The sequence below is a fragment of the Canis lupus genome, chromosome 6, assembly GCF_003254725.2.
Source record: "Canis lupus dingo isolate Sandy chromosome 6, ASM325472v2, whole genome shotgun sequence".
Lineage (NCBI taxonomy): Eukaryota > Metazoa > Chordata > Mammalia > Carnivora > Canidae > Canis > Canis lupus.
The window spans coordinates 30,127,166-30,141,994 of NC_064248.1; the positions used below are offsets into that span (position 1 = coordinate 30,127,166).

A 14,829-nucleotide genomic window follows, 5' to 3' on the forward strand; every position below is an offset into this window, starting at 1 on the left:
TGGCCTTTTGTACTCTCATATCAGTCATTCATTGGCTGTGCCCCCCACCACAGCTTTGGTTCAGTCATTCAGGTCTCGGGAAGGGCCGCTGTGAGCAGTTAGCAGCCAACCCTCCCAGCACCAGCTGGACACACCAGCTTGGGAAGGGGCTTGGTAGGGACACTGACAGGATCTGCCAGAGTAAATCGTGTGAAAGGCTTAGTTAAGAGTAAGAGGACAGGAATTATCCAGCATGATAAAACCAGGGAGGATAGCAGTTACTCAAAATATCTTGATAAATGTGTGTTGGACAGTCTCCCTTTTAGTCTTTGAAAGGCTCTGCCTCATAAGATCCCCAAGGAATGAAATCTCAGTGACCAAACTCTCACATCCTTGGTGGGAATTTAAGTTGCTTTCTTTCCTTATGGATCATTTGACAGTCATGTCAAAAGTCTAAGCTATGGGAATATGGAAGACTAAATTTTCCCCCTGAGATCAGGAATAAGGAAAGCTTGCCTATTTTCATCATTCCTATGTAACAGCATATTGGAGGTTCCAGTCATTACAAAGAGCAGGGAAAAGCATAACAATCAGAAAAGAAGAAATAAAACTGTCCCTGTTTGCAGATGATATGATTATTTAGAGAATCCCTGGAATCTACAAAACAATTACTAGAATAAATGAATTTAGCAAGATCTCAGGGTATGAGGTTAATAGACACAAATGAAGTGTATTTTTACATACCACCAGCAAACACTTGTCAAATGAAATTACAAAAATAATTCAAATTGCAATAGCAGCAAAAAACATAAAATACCCAGGAATAACAAAGGACATGTAAGACCTCTGCCCTTTGTTGACATTAATTAAAGAAGACTTAAGTAAATAGAAAGATAGACCATGTTCATGGATTGGAAGACTGTTGTTAATAGGAGAGTTTCCCCAAATTGATCTCTAGATTCAACATAATACCAATAAAAATTCCTGAAGGTTAAGGTAGAATCTGCAAGCTGATTCTAAAATTCCTGTGGAAATGCAAGTTACTTATAGTAGCAAAATGATTTTGGAAAAGAAGAACAACGTTGAAAGACCTACCCTACGTGATCTCAAGACAAACCGTAAACCCATGGATCAAAGCTGGCAGTTGGCATTAAAAGATAAACAGATTAATGGAACAGAAAAGTGAGTTTAGAAATAAACCCAAACATATATATGGTTCATCACTTTTCATCAAGTGTGCTGAGGCAGTTCTGGAAATAACCACAGGGTCCGTCAGAAGTTGAATGGTAAACAAATTATAGGACATGAAATATTACAATGAAATATTACTTGGCAATAAAAAGGATGAACTCTTGCCACATACAGTAGTATGGAGGAGTCTTTCAAAATCATGCCTTCATGATTCTTTTCATGAAATATATCAAAGTTTTCAAAATCAGGCTATGTGAAAGAAGCCAGACCAAAAAAGAGTGTGTATTAAATGATCCCATTATATAAAATCCATATCAATCTATAGAAACAGAAAGCAAGTCGGACATTGCCTGGGCCAGGCTGGAGGGAAGGAGTGACTCCAAAGGAGCACAAGGCAACTTTTGGGAGTGGTGGACATGTTCATGATCTTGATCTTGGTGATGATTTCCATGAGTGTACGTGTGTTAAAACTGATCAAGTATATGAGGTTTACGGTTCTTCAATGATAACTTGACGCTGTGCCAAAAAAGTGGAGGTATTCTTTGACCTAGCGGTTCAACTTACTTGTAAACTTTGGAAACTGTTGATCCTAGGGCTACTTTTTTATTTTATTTTATTTTATTTTGGTCTCTTTCTATATGTGGTGTAGTTATTCTCGCTCTGCCGAAGGGCCTTGTGTTTGTTATATGGCATTGATAATTCAGTGCTTCTATTAAAGAAATATTCAGTCATTTAATAATTGATATTAAAATGACTCTCATTCATTAGGAGCCTACTGTGTACAAGGCACAGTGAAAGCTATTTCTCATAGCGGCAGCCTTACAGGGCAGCTGTGATTATCTCCATTTTTCAGGTAATGGAACTAAGGCCATTCAGTTAAAAAGAGCCAACACTAGAATTGGATTTCCACATCTGCCCCACCCCAGAATGGTGCTGCTTAATATAGTAGCCACATGTGGCTGGTCCAAAATGAGGTGGGCTCTAAGTGTAAAATACACACTGGATTTCCCAGACTTGGTATGAAAATAATGTAAAATTGGTAATATTTTAAATATTGATTATATGTTGAAACATTTTAAATATAGTCTTTAAAACATATCATTAAAATTAATTTTACCTGTTACTGTTTACTTTTTTAAAAGCAGCTACTAGAAAATTTAAAATTACATGAGAGGCTCACATTATGTTTCTCTTGAGCAGGGCCACCCAGAGCTCTTTCCACTTCACATTGTCCATATAAAGGACAACTATAAAGTTAATTCAGCAGCATAGATTTGTGTTTATTGAGTATAAACTGTAAGCTGGTTGAATTTTGTAATTTCTCTTATTGGTACATGCATTTCCTCTATAAGCCCATTAGACATTTAATTTCAAGCAAAGATTATCAGCACACAATTTTTTAAATGTTTTTGGATCTTAATGTTTGAGTTACTTTTTTTAGATGAAGGACATGGACACTCTTACGTTCCAAGTAAATATAGAAATCTCTTTCTGACCATTCGTACAAATGCTCTTGTTTATTATATAATTGAGTAATTGTTTATAGAATAATTTTGTGTTCATGAAAGCAGTGTTCTCTGTTGGGCAAGTACACTTGTCTCCCCTGGTCAGAATGGCATTCATAGTTTTACAAACCACAAATTACTGTTCTCTTTGTTGTTTTCTTTATTTGTGAGAAGTACAGAAAGTTCTAATTTTTTGAAGAACTGAGAAACTGTGGCTGAACCTTATCACCCAAATATATTTTTTTAAGATAGTATGCTTTTTTTTTTCTCCCATTACTGGGGGTGATCCTCCTTTTGTTTTTGTTAATAAAGTTTTATTGGATCATACCCATGCCCACATGTTTACATAACTGTGAATAGTGGCTGCTTTCAAGCTATGAAGGAAGGCAGATTGAATAGTTCCACACAGATTTCATGGCCTTAAAATATATATTTTATGATCCATTACAGAAAAAAATGTTTGTGGACCTCAGGTCAATCAAGTTACAAGCAATCCTCAAAAGAAGTTCCACGAGAATATCTTTAAGATCTCACTTTAGTTAATGGGAATTTGGGGATGGGAACATTTGAACTTATGTGATGACATGCTCTGATGCTCTCACCGCGAGGAGGAGGAGGATGCAGACTTGAGCTTGGCACCTCACTTGTCTCCATTCTAGCCAGTTGTCAGTCTGGGCCTACAGCCTCATGCCCCTGCCCTCCAGCAGAGCCGGATTCTGACCTGGAATCCTGGTACCACCACTCACTCCCCTGGAGAACGCACATAAGAATTTCTCCCATATTGCAAATCTGGTGAGGATTCAAAAGCACAGAGAAGGAACAAGGGGTTCCTGTAGGTGGTGGGTCAGCAGGAGTTGTGGGGTGACAACCTACCTAGCTCCTGCTACCTCCTCACATGCCCCATCTCTCATGTGCTTTTAGTTTCCCTCAACTTAGCAGGTGTTTGGTTAACAGCGCCAACTCTGGGGCCGGACCCCTGGGCTCTGATCCCAGCCCTGCCGGACACTGGCCAAGTGGGGCAAACTGTGGTATGTGTCCACATCTGTTTTCTTCACCTGCCAAACTGGGATAATAACTATGCCTTCTTTATAGGGAGACTGTGGGGCTCACATGATTTAAAAACATATGTAGTGCTCTTCAGAACAATGTCTGATAGCGCTCCATAAATATCACTTATTATCATTATTATTACCACCAGAATCATTATCCTAGGAGCAGATGTGAACAAAGAACTGGCCAAAGAGGAGGACATGGGCCTGCAGTGTCACAATCCTTGGTACTTCGTACCTCTAAGGTAAAGGACAGAGAGAGCATCTGCTTCTGAGTCAGCCTTGATCCAGATACAAATCCTAGCCGTGTGACCCCAGGCAAGTCCCTTAATCTCTCTGTGCTTCCTTACTTTTCTCACCTGCAAAAGAGAGTTAATATCTTCATGGGGATCCTTATGAAACTTACCTGAAATGACACATATGCAAAGTTCTCAGTTCAGGATGGGCATACAGTAAATAAGAACTACCAAACCCGGCTGTTATCACTTGCTACCTTTTATTAGGAATAGCTATTTATATTACTACCCAGCTGTAGGGCTTAAGCGCTCGGCTGCTAGGCATGATCAGTCTGGGTGCCCCCCTACACTCCAACATCAGCGGAGAGCTCCACCAGTGTTTATGCCTCACCCACAGAATGTGGAGCTAGCCTTTTCCTTTCTCCATGTTCCCAGGGGAACACTGGAGGGGAGATACCTGCCCAGGGGAACTTTGGAGGGGAGATACCTGCCCGTGGAACCTAAGGAGAGTGATTATACTGGAATCTAGAATTCCCAGATTGGCAACTCAAAACCCTAACCCAGTAGTGAAGAACCTTTTATTTATCTTATTTATTTATTTTTTAAGATTTTATTTATTCAGTCTTGAGAGAGAGAGAGAGAGAGGCAGAGACACAGGCAGAGGGAGGAGCAGGCTCCACGCCAGGAGCCCGATGCAGGACCCGATCCTGGGTCTCCAGGATCATGCCCTGGGCTGAAGGCAGGCACCAAACCGCTGAGCCACCCGGGCTGCCCTAAAGAACCTTTTAATGAGGCAGTTGGGCCAGACCCTGATTTTGGATTAACAGCTGTGTCTCCCAGCCCTGCTTAAGAAACATCTGTCTGTGCCCCTTTGCCATGTGGCCACCCCAGGCTCAAGGGCCCACCTCTCAGCTACCTGCTAATGAAATTCTTTACCTGCAGCACAGATTATCTGTACCTGTTTTCTGTCCGTTCATACCATTTTTTTTTTTACTTTCCTTTTTTGTTTGTTTTTTTGTTGTTGTTGTTTTTAGTGAGTCACGTTTCTTTTTCCTTACCACCAAGGCAGAATAAATTGAGTGACTAATGATTTGCAACACAGTTTTCACTGTCACAGCTGGCGATGTAAAGATACATAGCATTTTCATAAATGTGTACTCAGTATAAAAACAAAAGTGGTCCAATTCAAATTTGTTTGCACTTTCCAGGCTTAAGTAACACTAAAGCATTAAGGAAGCAAGTTTTTAATATTAAAATTGTGCTGGGGTACATCGCAATCTCCTGATTGATTTGAGGCAAGCTTCCAGGATTAGAATATTAAATTATATGGAGATTGCATTCCCATCCTCTGATTGATTTGAAATGAATTTGAATCAAGACAGCTTAAAAATAGCTTTTATAGCGTCTTTATGACTTGATACCACCGAGAAATAAATACCAGGCTCATGCCACAGAAGTTGTCCTCTGTTGATGTACAGGGGGCCGTCTTTTGCTTGGGAATTCTTCTGGCGGTAATTTGAAAAGATGCTTGTCATCTCCTTACGGCAGTTCATTATTCAGAAACAATCTATACGTAATACTCAATTAAGGAACCATAGAGGTATGTCGGCCACAGATGACTAATGAACAGCCAGGATGGAAATTCTGCACAACTCTTGAAAACACGGCTAAAATCAATCCCCCGTCAAGGAAACTGTGATTTATTAATGCATTCTTTACCTCCATTGAGTTGTGAATCAATGTGTCCCCACCAAAAGCTAATAGAAAGCAGAGACAGGTCCTCATGGCCTGTCAGCACAAAAGGGACAGGATTGTAACTCAGGCAGGAGACTGTACATTGCAGGGCCAGCACCTGGTGTCTGAGCCTCTGGCCCTGCCAGAGAGGGAGCCCCAGGAGTTTCTGAGCACCTGCTGGGTGCTTGTTGCCTGTTTCCATGCTCTCCTTCAGACCTCTGTGCCACCCACGAGACCGGTGTTCATCGTGATTCATCTCACAAGGGAGGAGGTGGAGGCCTGCGAAGGTCAGCAGCCTACCCAAGGTCCCTAAAGAACAGAGCCAGAGTCTGCAGGGCCCGTTCAGCACTTGGGCTCTGACATGAGTTTTCTAGCTGCATAACTTTGTCCTTGTTTCTTCTCCTGGCCTAGCATCCTGCTCTGTCCTCCCTTCCAAGCCATCCTCTTTCCACTCCACCTCCATACTGTCCTGACTCGAGGGAGGATTTGGAGAACCTAGTCAGGCTTCAGAACTGCGGGACTTCCCAGGACGTGGGAAATAGAAACTCCCTCTGTCAGCCACCAGGCACCTTCTGGCTCTGGTTCCATTCCGGGAGGAGGCTTGCTCATGTCCCTCCCCACGTCTCATTCCTTGTGTTTTGGTTGTCACTGGGCCCACCAGGAATAGCCCAGAGCCTTGAACTCAGCCTGAGAACTCGGCAGGATGGAGAGTTAACTCGTACCCTCCTCTGTTCGACACAGACTCCAGCTTCCTGCCTGACCATCCCTTTACACACTTGTTCATTGGCCACTCCACGGTTTCTGATTTAGGATTCCAAGATGTGAAGTTTCTAATTGTAATGGTGGGAGTGGGGTAGATCTCTTGCCAGGGGGGAGGACGTTCTGAACAGAATGGCCCTGCTCACTGACAGTCTCATTCATCTTTATTGCTAGTCCTCTTAGGTGTCCTTGCTAATGCCACAATCCTCATTTGGTCACATATGCTGTGACTTGGGACATTAACAACAAACGGTGAGCCTGAAGGGCTCGCAGTGGGAAGATGGATAGCACACACGTAGCAGACCAGCACAGCTGTCCCGGGTCCGCTGAGATCTGCTCTGGAAGTTCTGCGGGTCACTCGAACATCCCCGTTAATGCTCCTGTCTCTGTGGACGCCAATAAATACGGCGTGAAACTTGAACAGAAATGAGTTTTTACAGCTAATTACGGCTAATGCAAGCCACATTGAAAATTGCCAAACATTCCTTCCAGAATATTGCCGTTTGCAACTGTGAATTAGGCATAAAGACCCAAATTCCATGCACATAATCTAGTACACCACAAAATAATAATAACACTAAGTGGTTTCCGTCTGGCCGTGAGGAACTCCCCGAGGCCCGTCTAACAGCACAGGCTCCCATTGGGCCTCTGGCAGCACAAGCCATGAAGCTTTGAAACCCCAGGAAGGCCATGGAGGAAGCAGTCACTTTCAAGGTCCTCCAGTCTGTGTGGTCAGGACTGTTCAATTCTCCAGTTGTGGTGAGGACCCTCTGGGCACCCTACCCGGGGCTTGGGCACCTCCATTCCATGCCTTCTGCCCCCCACCCCGTCCATCTGGCACGCCACTTTCACGCTGTTCACAGCACCTTGATGCTTGTGTCCATGATCCCTGATAACATCATACTACGGTACTAAAGAGTAGAAAGGGATGCCCCTTGCTAACCCCAGTCCCCCACCCTCCCTGAGAAGTCACCAGTGTGAGCAGTGGGAATGTATCCCACTTCAGCTGGGGGCTGCAAACATATGTGCACACAGCCTCTCATGCATATACTGTCTTTGTTTCACAAAACCAGGATCACACAGTACTTTTCTTTAACATCTTGTTCATACTTAATAACATATTCCATGCCTTTCAGTGCCAGCACATGTAAGTCTACTTCTGTTTAAAAATATACCTATGAGGGATTCCTGGGTGGCTCAGCAGTGGAGTGGCTGCCTTTGGTTCAGGGTGTGATCCTGGGGTTCTGAGATCGAGTCCCACATGGGCTTCTTGCAGGGAGCCTGCTTCTCCCTTTGCCTATGTCTCTGCGCCTCTCTCTCTCTCTCTCTCTCTCTCTCTCTGTCATGAGTAAATAAATAAAATCTTAAAAAAAATACACCTTCAATCATTTACCCAGTCTCCCATAAATGAACTTCACAATCAGTGCCCCAGTGAACACAATACTGTGTATTTATGCTCCCAGAGACAACACACCTTCTCTGGTTATGTCTGAAGGATAAATTTCTACGAAAGTGGTGGTGGTGGGTCAATTGGAACACACGATGAAATGTGAGAGAATAGCACCTAATTACTCTCTGAAATGAGTTGTAGCTGTTTATATCCTCATAGCAGTAAATGGAAGTAGCTGTTTCCTGCCACCCTTCACTGCTCTGAGTAGAGAAACCTGGGTGCCCTTTTTTCCCATCCCTAGGTGTGGACCTCAGCCAGCAGATGGCCACACCTGCCCACAGGTGTGTCCCTGTTCCTGCTGCAGGCCCCCTGCAGGGCCCTGGCGGCTGTCGTCACAGTGCTCTGTTGAGTCTCCCAGAAGCAGCTGCTGTAAATATTTTGAACACATTTCCTTCAGACCTTTTTGAATCCTTGTCAAATGCAAACAGTTCCATCACCACGAGGATCCTTCCTGCCCCACTTCCATAGCCACTCCCGCTCCCAACTCCCTCTCCACCTCTGTGCCTAACTCCTAGCAACTGTTATCTATAATTTCGTCACTTCAGGAGTACTACATAATGGGATCAAAGGATGGAACCTTTTGGGTTTGGCTTTTTTAGATGAGTAAGATTTCCTTGAAGTATATTCCAGTTTGGTGTATCAATCATTCATTCCTTTTTTTATTGCTGGGTGGTATTCCATGGTGTTGATGTACCACAGTGCAACCTTTGAAGGACATTTATGTTGGCTATTACAAAATAAAGCTACTGTATACGTCCGTGTGCAGATATTTGAACGTAAGTTTTCATTTCTCTGGGATAAATGTCCAGGAGTTCTGTTGCTGGGTCATACGGCAAATGCAAGTTTTGTAAGAAACTGCCAGACTATTTCCCAGAGTTGCTGTACCACTTTGCTTTCCCACCAGCACTGTAGGAGTGATCCAGTTTCTAGAGCCAGCATTTGGTGTTGGGAATATTTTAAAATTTGGTGTTTGATGCTTTTGGTTTTTATAGTCCTTGCAATTTTTTCCCTCTGCCTCTTTGTTGATTGAAATCTACATATTCCATTTATGTTATTTTGGAAATTATCCATATGTTTTTTTAAATAAAGTTTTTAATTTCAGTATAATTTCAAATTTACATAAAAATTACAAAGATAATAGAGACTTCCCATATACCCTGTCCCTGCCTTCCCTCATTATTAATATCTTACGCTAGTATGGTGCATTTGCTACAATTAATGAATGGATATTGCCACAGTTTTATTATTGAAAGTCCATATCAGGTTCCCTTACTCTTTACCTAATGTCCTCTTTCTGCTCCAGGATCCCATCTGGCATAGCACTCCTCACTTAGGCATCACACCTCCTTAGTCTCCTCTGGGCTGTGACAGTTTCTCAGACTTCCCTTGTTTTTGATGCCCTTGACAGTTTCGAGAAGTACTGGTCAGGTATTTTGTAGAATGTCTCTCTACGGGGATTGGTTTGATGGTTTTCTCATGCTGGGAGTCATGGATTGGGGGTAGGGAGAGAAGACCACACAGGTGTAAAGTGCCGTTTTCATCACAATCATCAAAGTGCATCAAGGGTGCATTCTAGCAAACTGACTTTCCATCCCTGTTGATGTTTAGCCTGTGTCTCCACTATGAAGTTACTCTTGGAAGGAAGTTGGTATGCACAGTCCACACTGATGGGAGGGTGGAGTTCTCCACCTCCTTGAGGGCGGAATATTGACGTAAATTATTTGTTCTTATGTACAGGAGATTGGTCTCTTTTTCCCTTATTTATTTATTTTATGGACTCATAGATTTATTTGTTACACTTTATGTTATAATTCTGCACCAATTTATTTTATTGCCCAAATTGTTAAGCTTTGGCTATGGGGAGCTCTTTACTGTGTTCCTCTGACGGATCCATGTGAGTTTTTGAGTACCTCCTACTTTCCAGCCCAGCAAGATCCTCTAGGCTCATTTTGTAGATTTCCTGCCCCAGCCCTACAGGCAGCCATTTCTCCAAGGATCTGTAGCTCCTTTTGTTGGAGAATGGTACTAGAAACCAAGATCTGGACACTAGGTGTGTTCATGACCAATATGTGCCCTTGTTTCTAGGCACTGACAGCTGACAGAGCAGGGGAATATGTGTCTGTATACAATCCTGCATGTGTACACATCTATAAATGTGTCTCTGTGTCATTATGTTTTTAACATGATATTAAGGCAAACATGAGTTCATACTGATTCTCCACCTCTGATCACTACCACATGGGTCATTCTGGCCTCTGCCTCTTCCCATACATTGTTTTGCATTTTTTTTATCGAGGCATATAATTTACATCACCCTTTTAAAGTCTAAAATTTGGCGGTGTTAATATATTCACAGGGTTATGCAGCCATCACCAGTGTTTGATTTCAGACTGTGCCATTCCACAAAGAAACGCTGTGCCCATTAGCAGTCACTCCCCCTTCGCCATGTCCCCCATCCCCTGGCAAACAAAGATGTCATACCTGTTCTGGACATTTCATATAAATGGAATCCTAGAGTGTGAGGCCTTTTGTATCCAACTTCTTTCGCTGAGCATGATGTTTTCGGGGTCAGTCTATGTTGGAGCCTATGTCAGCACTCTCCAGTCCTATAGATAGCTGAGTAATCTTCCATCATATGGATGTGCCACATTTTGTTTTTCCATCAGTTCAAATGGACATTTAAGTTGCTTCTGCTCTTTGGGCTACTATGAATAATGCCGTTAAGAACATTCATGTACAAGTTATTACATGGGTGTGTGTTTTCATTTCCACCTAGGAGTGGAACCGCTGGGTCACATGATAGCTGTAGGTTTAACATTTGAAGGAACTGCCAAAATGGTTTCCAGAATGGCTGCACCACTGTACATTTCCACCAGCACTCTACAAAGGTTCTAATGTCTCCAAATCTCTGTGAACACTTGTTATTTTCCATCTTTTTGATGATAGCCATCCTAGTGGATGTGAAGTGAAATCCCATTATGGTTTTGATTTGTGTTGCACTAATGATTAGTGACATTGACCCTTTTTTCATATTTTTCATATTCATCTCTTCATATTTTATGGATATTAGATCTTTATCAAATAGATGATTTGCAAATATTCTCTCCCACTCCACAGGCTATCTTTTCATGTTGTTGATAATGTTCTTTAACACACAAAAGTTTAAAATTTTGATGAAGTACAATGTGCCTGTTTTTAATTTGGTTGCTTGTGCCCAAATGTTTTTAAGAGGCATGTTAATTAGGCATTTTTTTCCTAGCAGAATATAAAGTTACTCATTGTTTTCATCTTCCTTCCAAACATGATAATAGCTTTTATGTTATTTAATTATCCATTGAACTTCCTATCATGACATTCTTGAGTTTTAGTTTTACTTTTGCATTAAAAAAAGGAGTTTTTCAAAGAAAATCAGTAGTTAATTAAATTAACCAAATATTTTTGTGTTTGCTCATCACTGTTTTTTAATATTTCATCCCTTCCTTGCTAAAATGTATCTCCTAATAATTCTTCCAGTGAAGGTTTGGAAGTGGTAAACTCTTCATCTTCATATTCCCCAGCATGTATTTATTTTGCCCTTTAACTTGAACGATGGTTTAGCTGGGCATAAAATTTGAGGTTCATAGTTACTTGCCCTTAGTGCTGGAAGGCATTACACTTTGATTCTCTTATGGCTGGGGTGCCTGCTATCTAATCACCATTCTTTTGTAGTATTTTTACCATGATATCTTTTTAGGGTTTTTTGTTGTTGTTGTTGGATGTTCCACAATATCAGCATGATATATATCAGTATGAATCAACTTTTATTTTCCTACCTAGTACTTTGTATCTGAAGACCCGTATGTTTCTATTTTGGAAGATCCTCAACAATCGTTTCTTCATTTGTAGGTAGCTCTTACTGTTATTTACTCCTTTCTCTTGTTCCACTGCCTCTTAAGCATCCATTGATACCTCTTAGTCCATTCTTTGGGTTCCTTAAACTGTGTATTCTTATTGCTTGTGTCTGAGTCTCTGTGTTGTCTTTTGATTCAGTGCCTCCATTCTGTCTTTTAGTTCACTGGCTTCCTTTTTGATTAGTGTCCAGTTTAGATTTATCTCATTTATTGAGAATTGTTTTGTGTTCTGTCTTTAATGGCCACTGTCTCTAAGCTTTCATTACCATTTATTCTCATTGAATTCATCCCAGTTTCATTTGATAACATCTGGTTCTTTTTTATAGATATCAGTCCTTTATTAAGGACTTTTTGATGCCCTAAATATACTCATTTTAAATATTTTTCAGGCAGTTTTATATCATTCATTTCACCTGGAGTGCATTCATATTCCTGATTAAGGAGTCTATGGACTGCCCTAGTTAGCATGAAATTTCTTCACAGGTGGTGAGATTTTTTTTTTTTTTTTAATTTCAGATTCAATTTGAGCAAGAGGTCAGCTTTGGTTTTTCCTTCACTTTCCCTCTTGAGTAGCTTCTCCTTGTCTAGTGGTTTGGGTTACCTCCACCCCAGCCCTCACCTGGAGCCAGGTCTTACAGTCAAGCCTGAGGGCCCTTTCCCACTGTAGCACTGAGAAAACATGTCTCATTTCCTAGACTTGAGCCTGTGCCTGTCCTTCCTTCCTAGATCCACAGATTGCTACAAGCCCTAGCCCGTGCTTTTCTGGAGACAGCTCCAACCCAGCTCACGAAAACCAGTTATTAAATTTTAAGGAACTTTGTGAGCTTGTTGCTAAACAACCATTATTAAAAATTAAATTCTACAAACTCACTGTCAAATTATATTAAAAAGCAAAGGTAATAAATACTCAAAACTGATTATTTTCTAATTATCTTGCTACATGTTATTATTACCATGCAGCCAAGGTTGCTCACAGCTTTTGTGTCCATGTAGAAGAAGCACCATTAATAATGTACAACCAGGCATCTCTTCCCACGTCTGGGCAGTGACATCACATTGAAATCAGCCTGATCAGGGTATTTACACCATAGAAATTAGTAAACGTCACAAGTTGGTTCTCTTTTGTTTCCTGGAGTACTTGTTAAAAAACACCTGCACACCACTGCAGCGATGGTTTTCTGCATTCTTCTTCCATAAAGAGAGGTTTTCATGCCAACCCTCTTTCAAACAGGGGTCATGGCATAGAAACTCCTTGCAGTCTCTTACACTATAGGAGCTTAACTCCCAGTAACACCATAACCCTGCTCATTACTCTGCCTTTCTGCCTTGTTTCTCATCCGCAGAGCTATATATTTTTATTTTGAGGCTACTTCTGTCCTTTGGTTTTCTTTTTTAGATTTTTATCCATCATGGCTCTTGAGTGTGGAGCGGAGGAGGTACATTAAATGTTGAGCATGCTGTGCTATCTTGATTAGAACTCCATAAACATTCCTTTTTGTAGACATTTAACTTCCATCATATGGCTGTTTATACAGGCCTCAAAATATTTCCTTCCGCTTCCTGTATCTCTCCCAAAGGGATTCACTTTATCTTCTCTCTTCTTGCTCCCTAGCACTTTCTTGTACTCATTATGACAAATGTGTTCATATGTTGTATCAATGAATTATCCTGGAGAGGATTCTGGATGTCACATATGTGGTCTTCTCATTTATTATGCACTGAGTAATATTATGCATTTAATTTCATAACATACTGCGTTGCTCCCAGAAGGAAACCATGGGGTCCCCAGGTTCCCTAAATGGAAATCCTCGGCCCCCTAATGTCTTCTTCCCTCCCCCTCCCCGCAGGTGTCACCGCTGTGTTCTCAGGCCACTACCACCGGAATGCCGGGGGCACCTACCAGAACCTTGACATGGTAGTGTCATCTGCCATTGGATGCCAGCTGGGCCAGGACACCCACGGGCTCCGAGTCGTGGTGGTCACCGCCAAGAAAATTGTTCATCGGTACTACAGTTTGGATGAGCTGAGTGAGAAGGGCATAGAAGACGATCTCGTGGGCCTGATGAAGGAAAAGTGACTGCCCCTGACAGTCTGTTCATAGTTCACTTTCACTGGTTTTTCACTTTGCTAGAAACCACACCTGTGTACCACCCCCTGTTGAAATAGAAAAGTACTCCAGGCAGATTTGTGGATTTATGTCCTTTTGCATAAACCAGAGGGCTGGGTCCTATCCTCCTATCCTAAATTACATACAATATAGAGCTGCCCTCCCTTAAATAAAAAAGAGAGGCATGAGGGAAGCCTGAAATTAAAGGAATAAACAATATTAGAATCTCGATGCCTGGGTGTTTGAGTGAATCCTCCTAATGATGTGTTTCTCAGCGTGGCTTGTGAAATAGATTGTTTCCTGGTAGCATTTTGGTAAATGTCTACCTGTCGACCTCCATCCCACCTGGATATCCAAGTATGGTCTTTGATAATTCCACAAACAAACTGCATCTGATTGTATTAAATTGTGTTCTTGACTCCCAAAATACATAGCGAAAGAAAGGTCATTACCTTTCCTTCCTAACAAAACAAATAATTGTGTCCCATTAGCAGAGCCACGCAGGAGGCTCTTTACAAGGAACTGACTGAGCAGACATTTGCCATTGAATTTTTAGACTTCTGGTATTGTCGATGATGCAGTCGACACTAGTCAAAGTTGAATTCGCCTTTTGGGTGATGAGAAAAGCTTCATTGGCACATAAATCGGCCATCTCCAAAAACCTCATGCCAGAGACCAGAACTGAAGCCCCAAAGACCCACATCTCAGTTCACCAGCAGCACGTTTTGAGTTTGCTCCCGTTCACATCCGATTGGCGCTGGAGCTCCACAGAATGGCCTTCTTGTGTGATGGGAATGGCCCTCCACATATGAGGCTCTTCACTGCATCTACTTTGACAGAACAAGTGGGACTTGCTGCGAAGTTCTCTAAAGAAACAAAGCAGAAACTCTGGCAGGGCAAGAATGGTGCTTTCATTTCAGCCTTCTTAC

General features: G+C 41.9%; 1 protein-coding gene across 2 annotated transcripts in view; it reads left to right on the top strand.

The window, feature by feature from the left end:
- The window catches only part of CPPED1 (calcineurin like phosphoesterase domain containing 1), a 98,306-nt gene extending 84,175 nt beyond the window's left edge, over positions 1 to 14,131 (top strand). For both annotated transcript variants that reach the window (XM_025416473.3, XM_049111380.1), the window contains exon 4: positions 13,641 to 14,131. In XM_025416473.3, the coding sequence (XP_025272258.1) occupies positions 13,641 to 13,870 (230 nt within the window). In that variant the 3' untranslated portion in view covers positions 13,871 to 14,131. The remainder of the gene's footprint in view (positions 1 to 13,640) is intronic.
- The last annotated feature ends 698 nt before the right edge of the window (positions 14,132 to 14,829 follow it).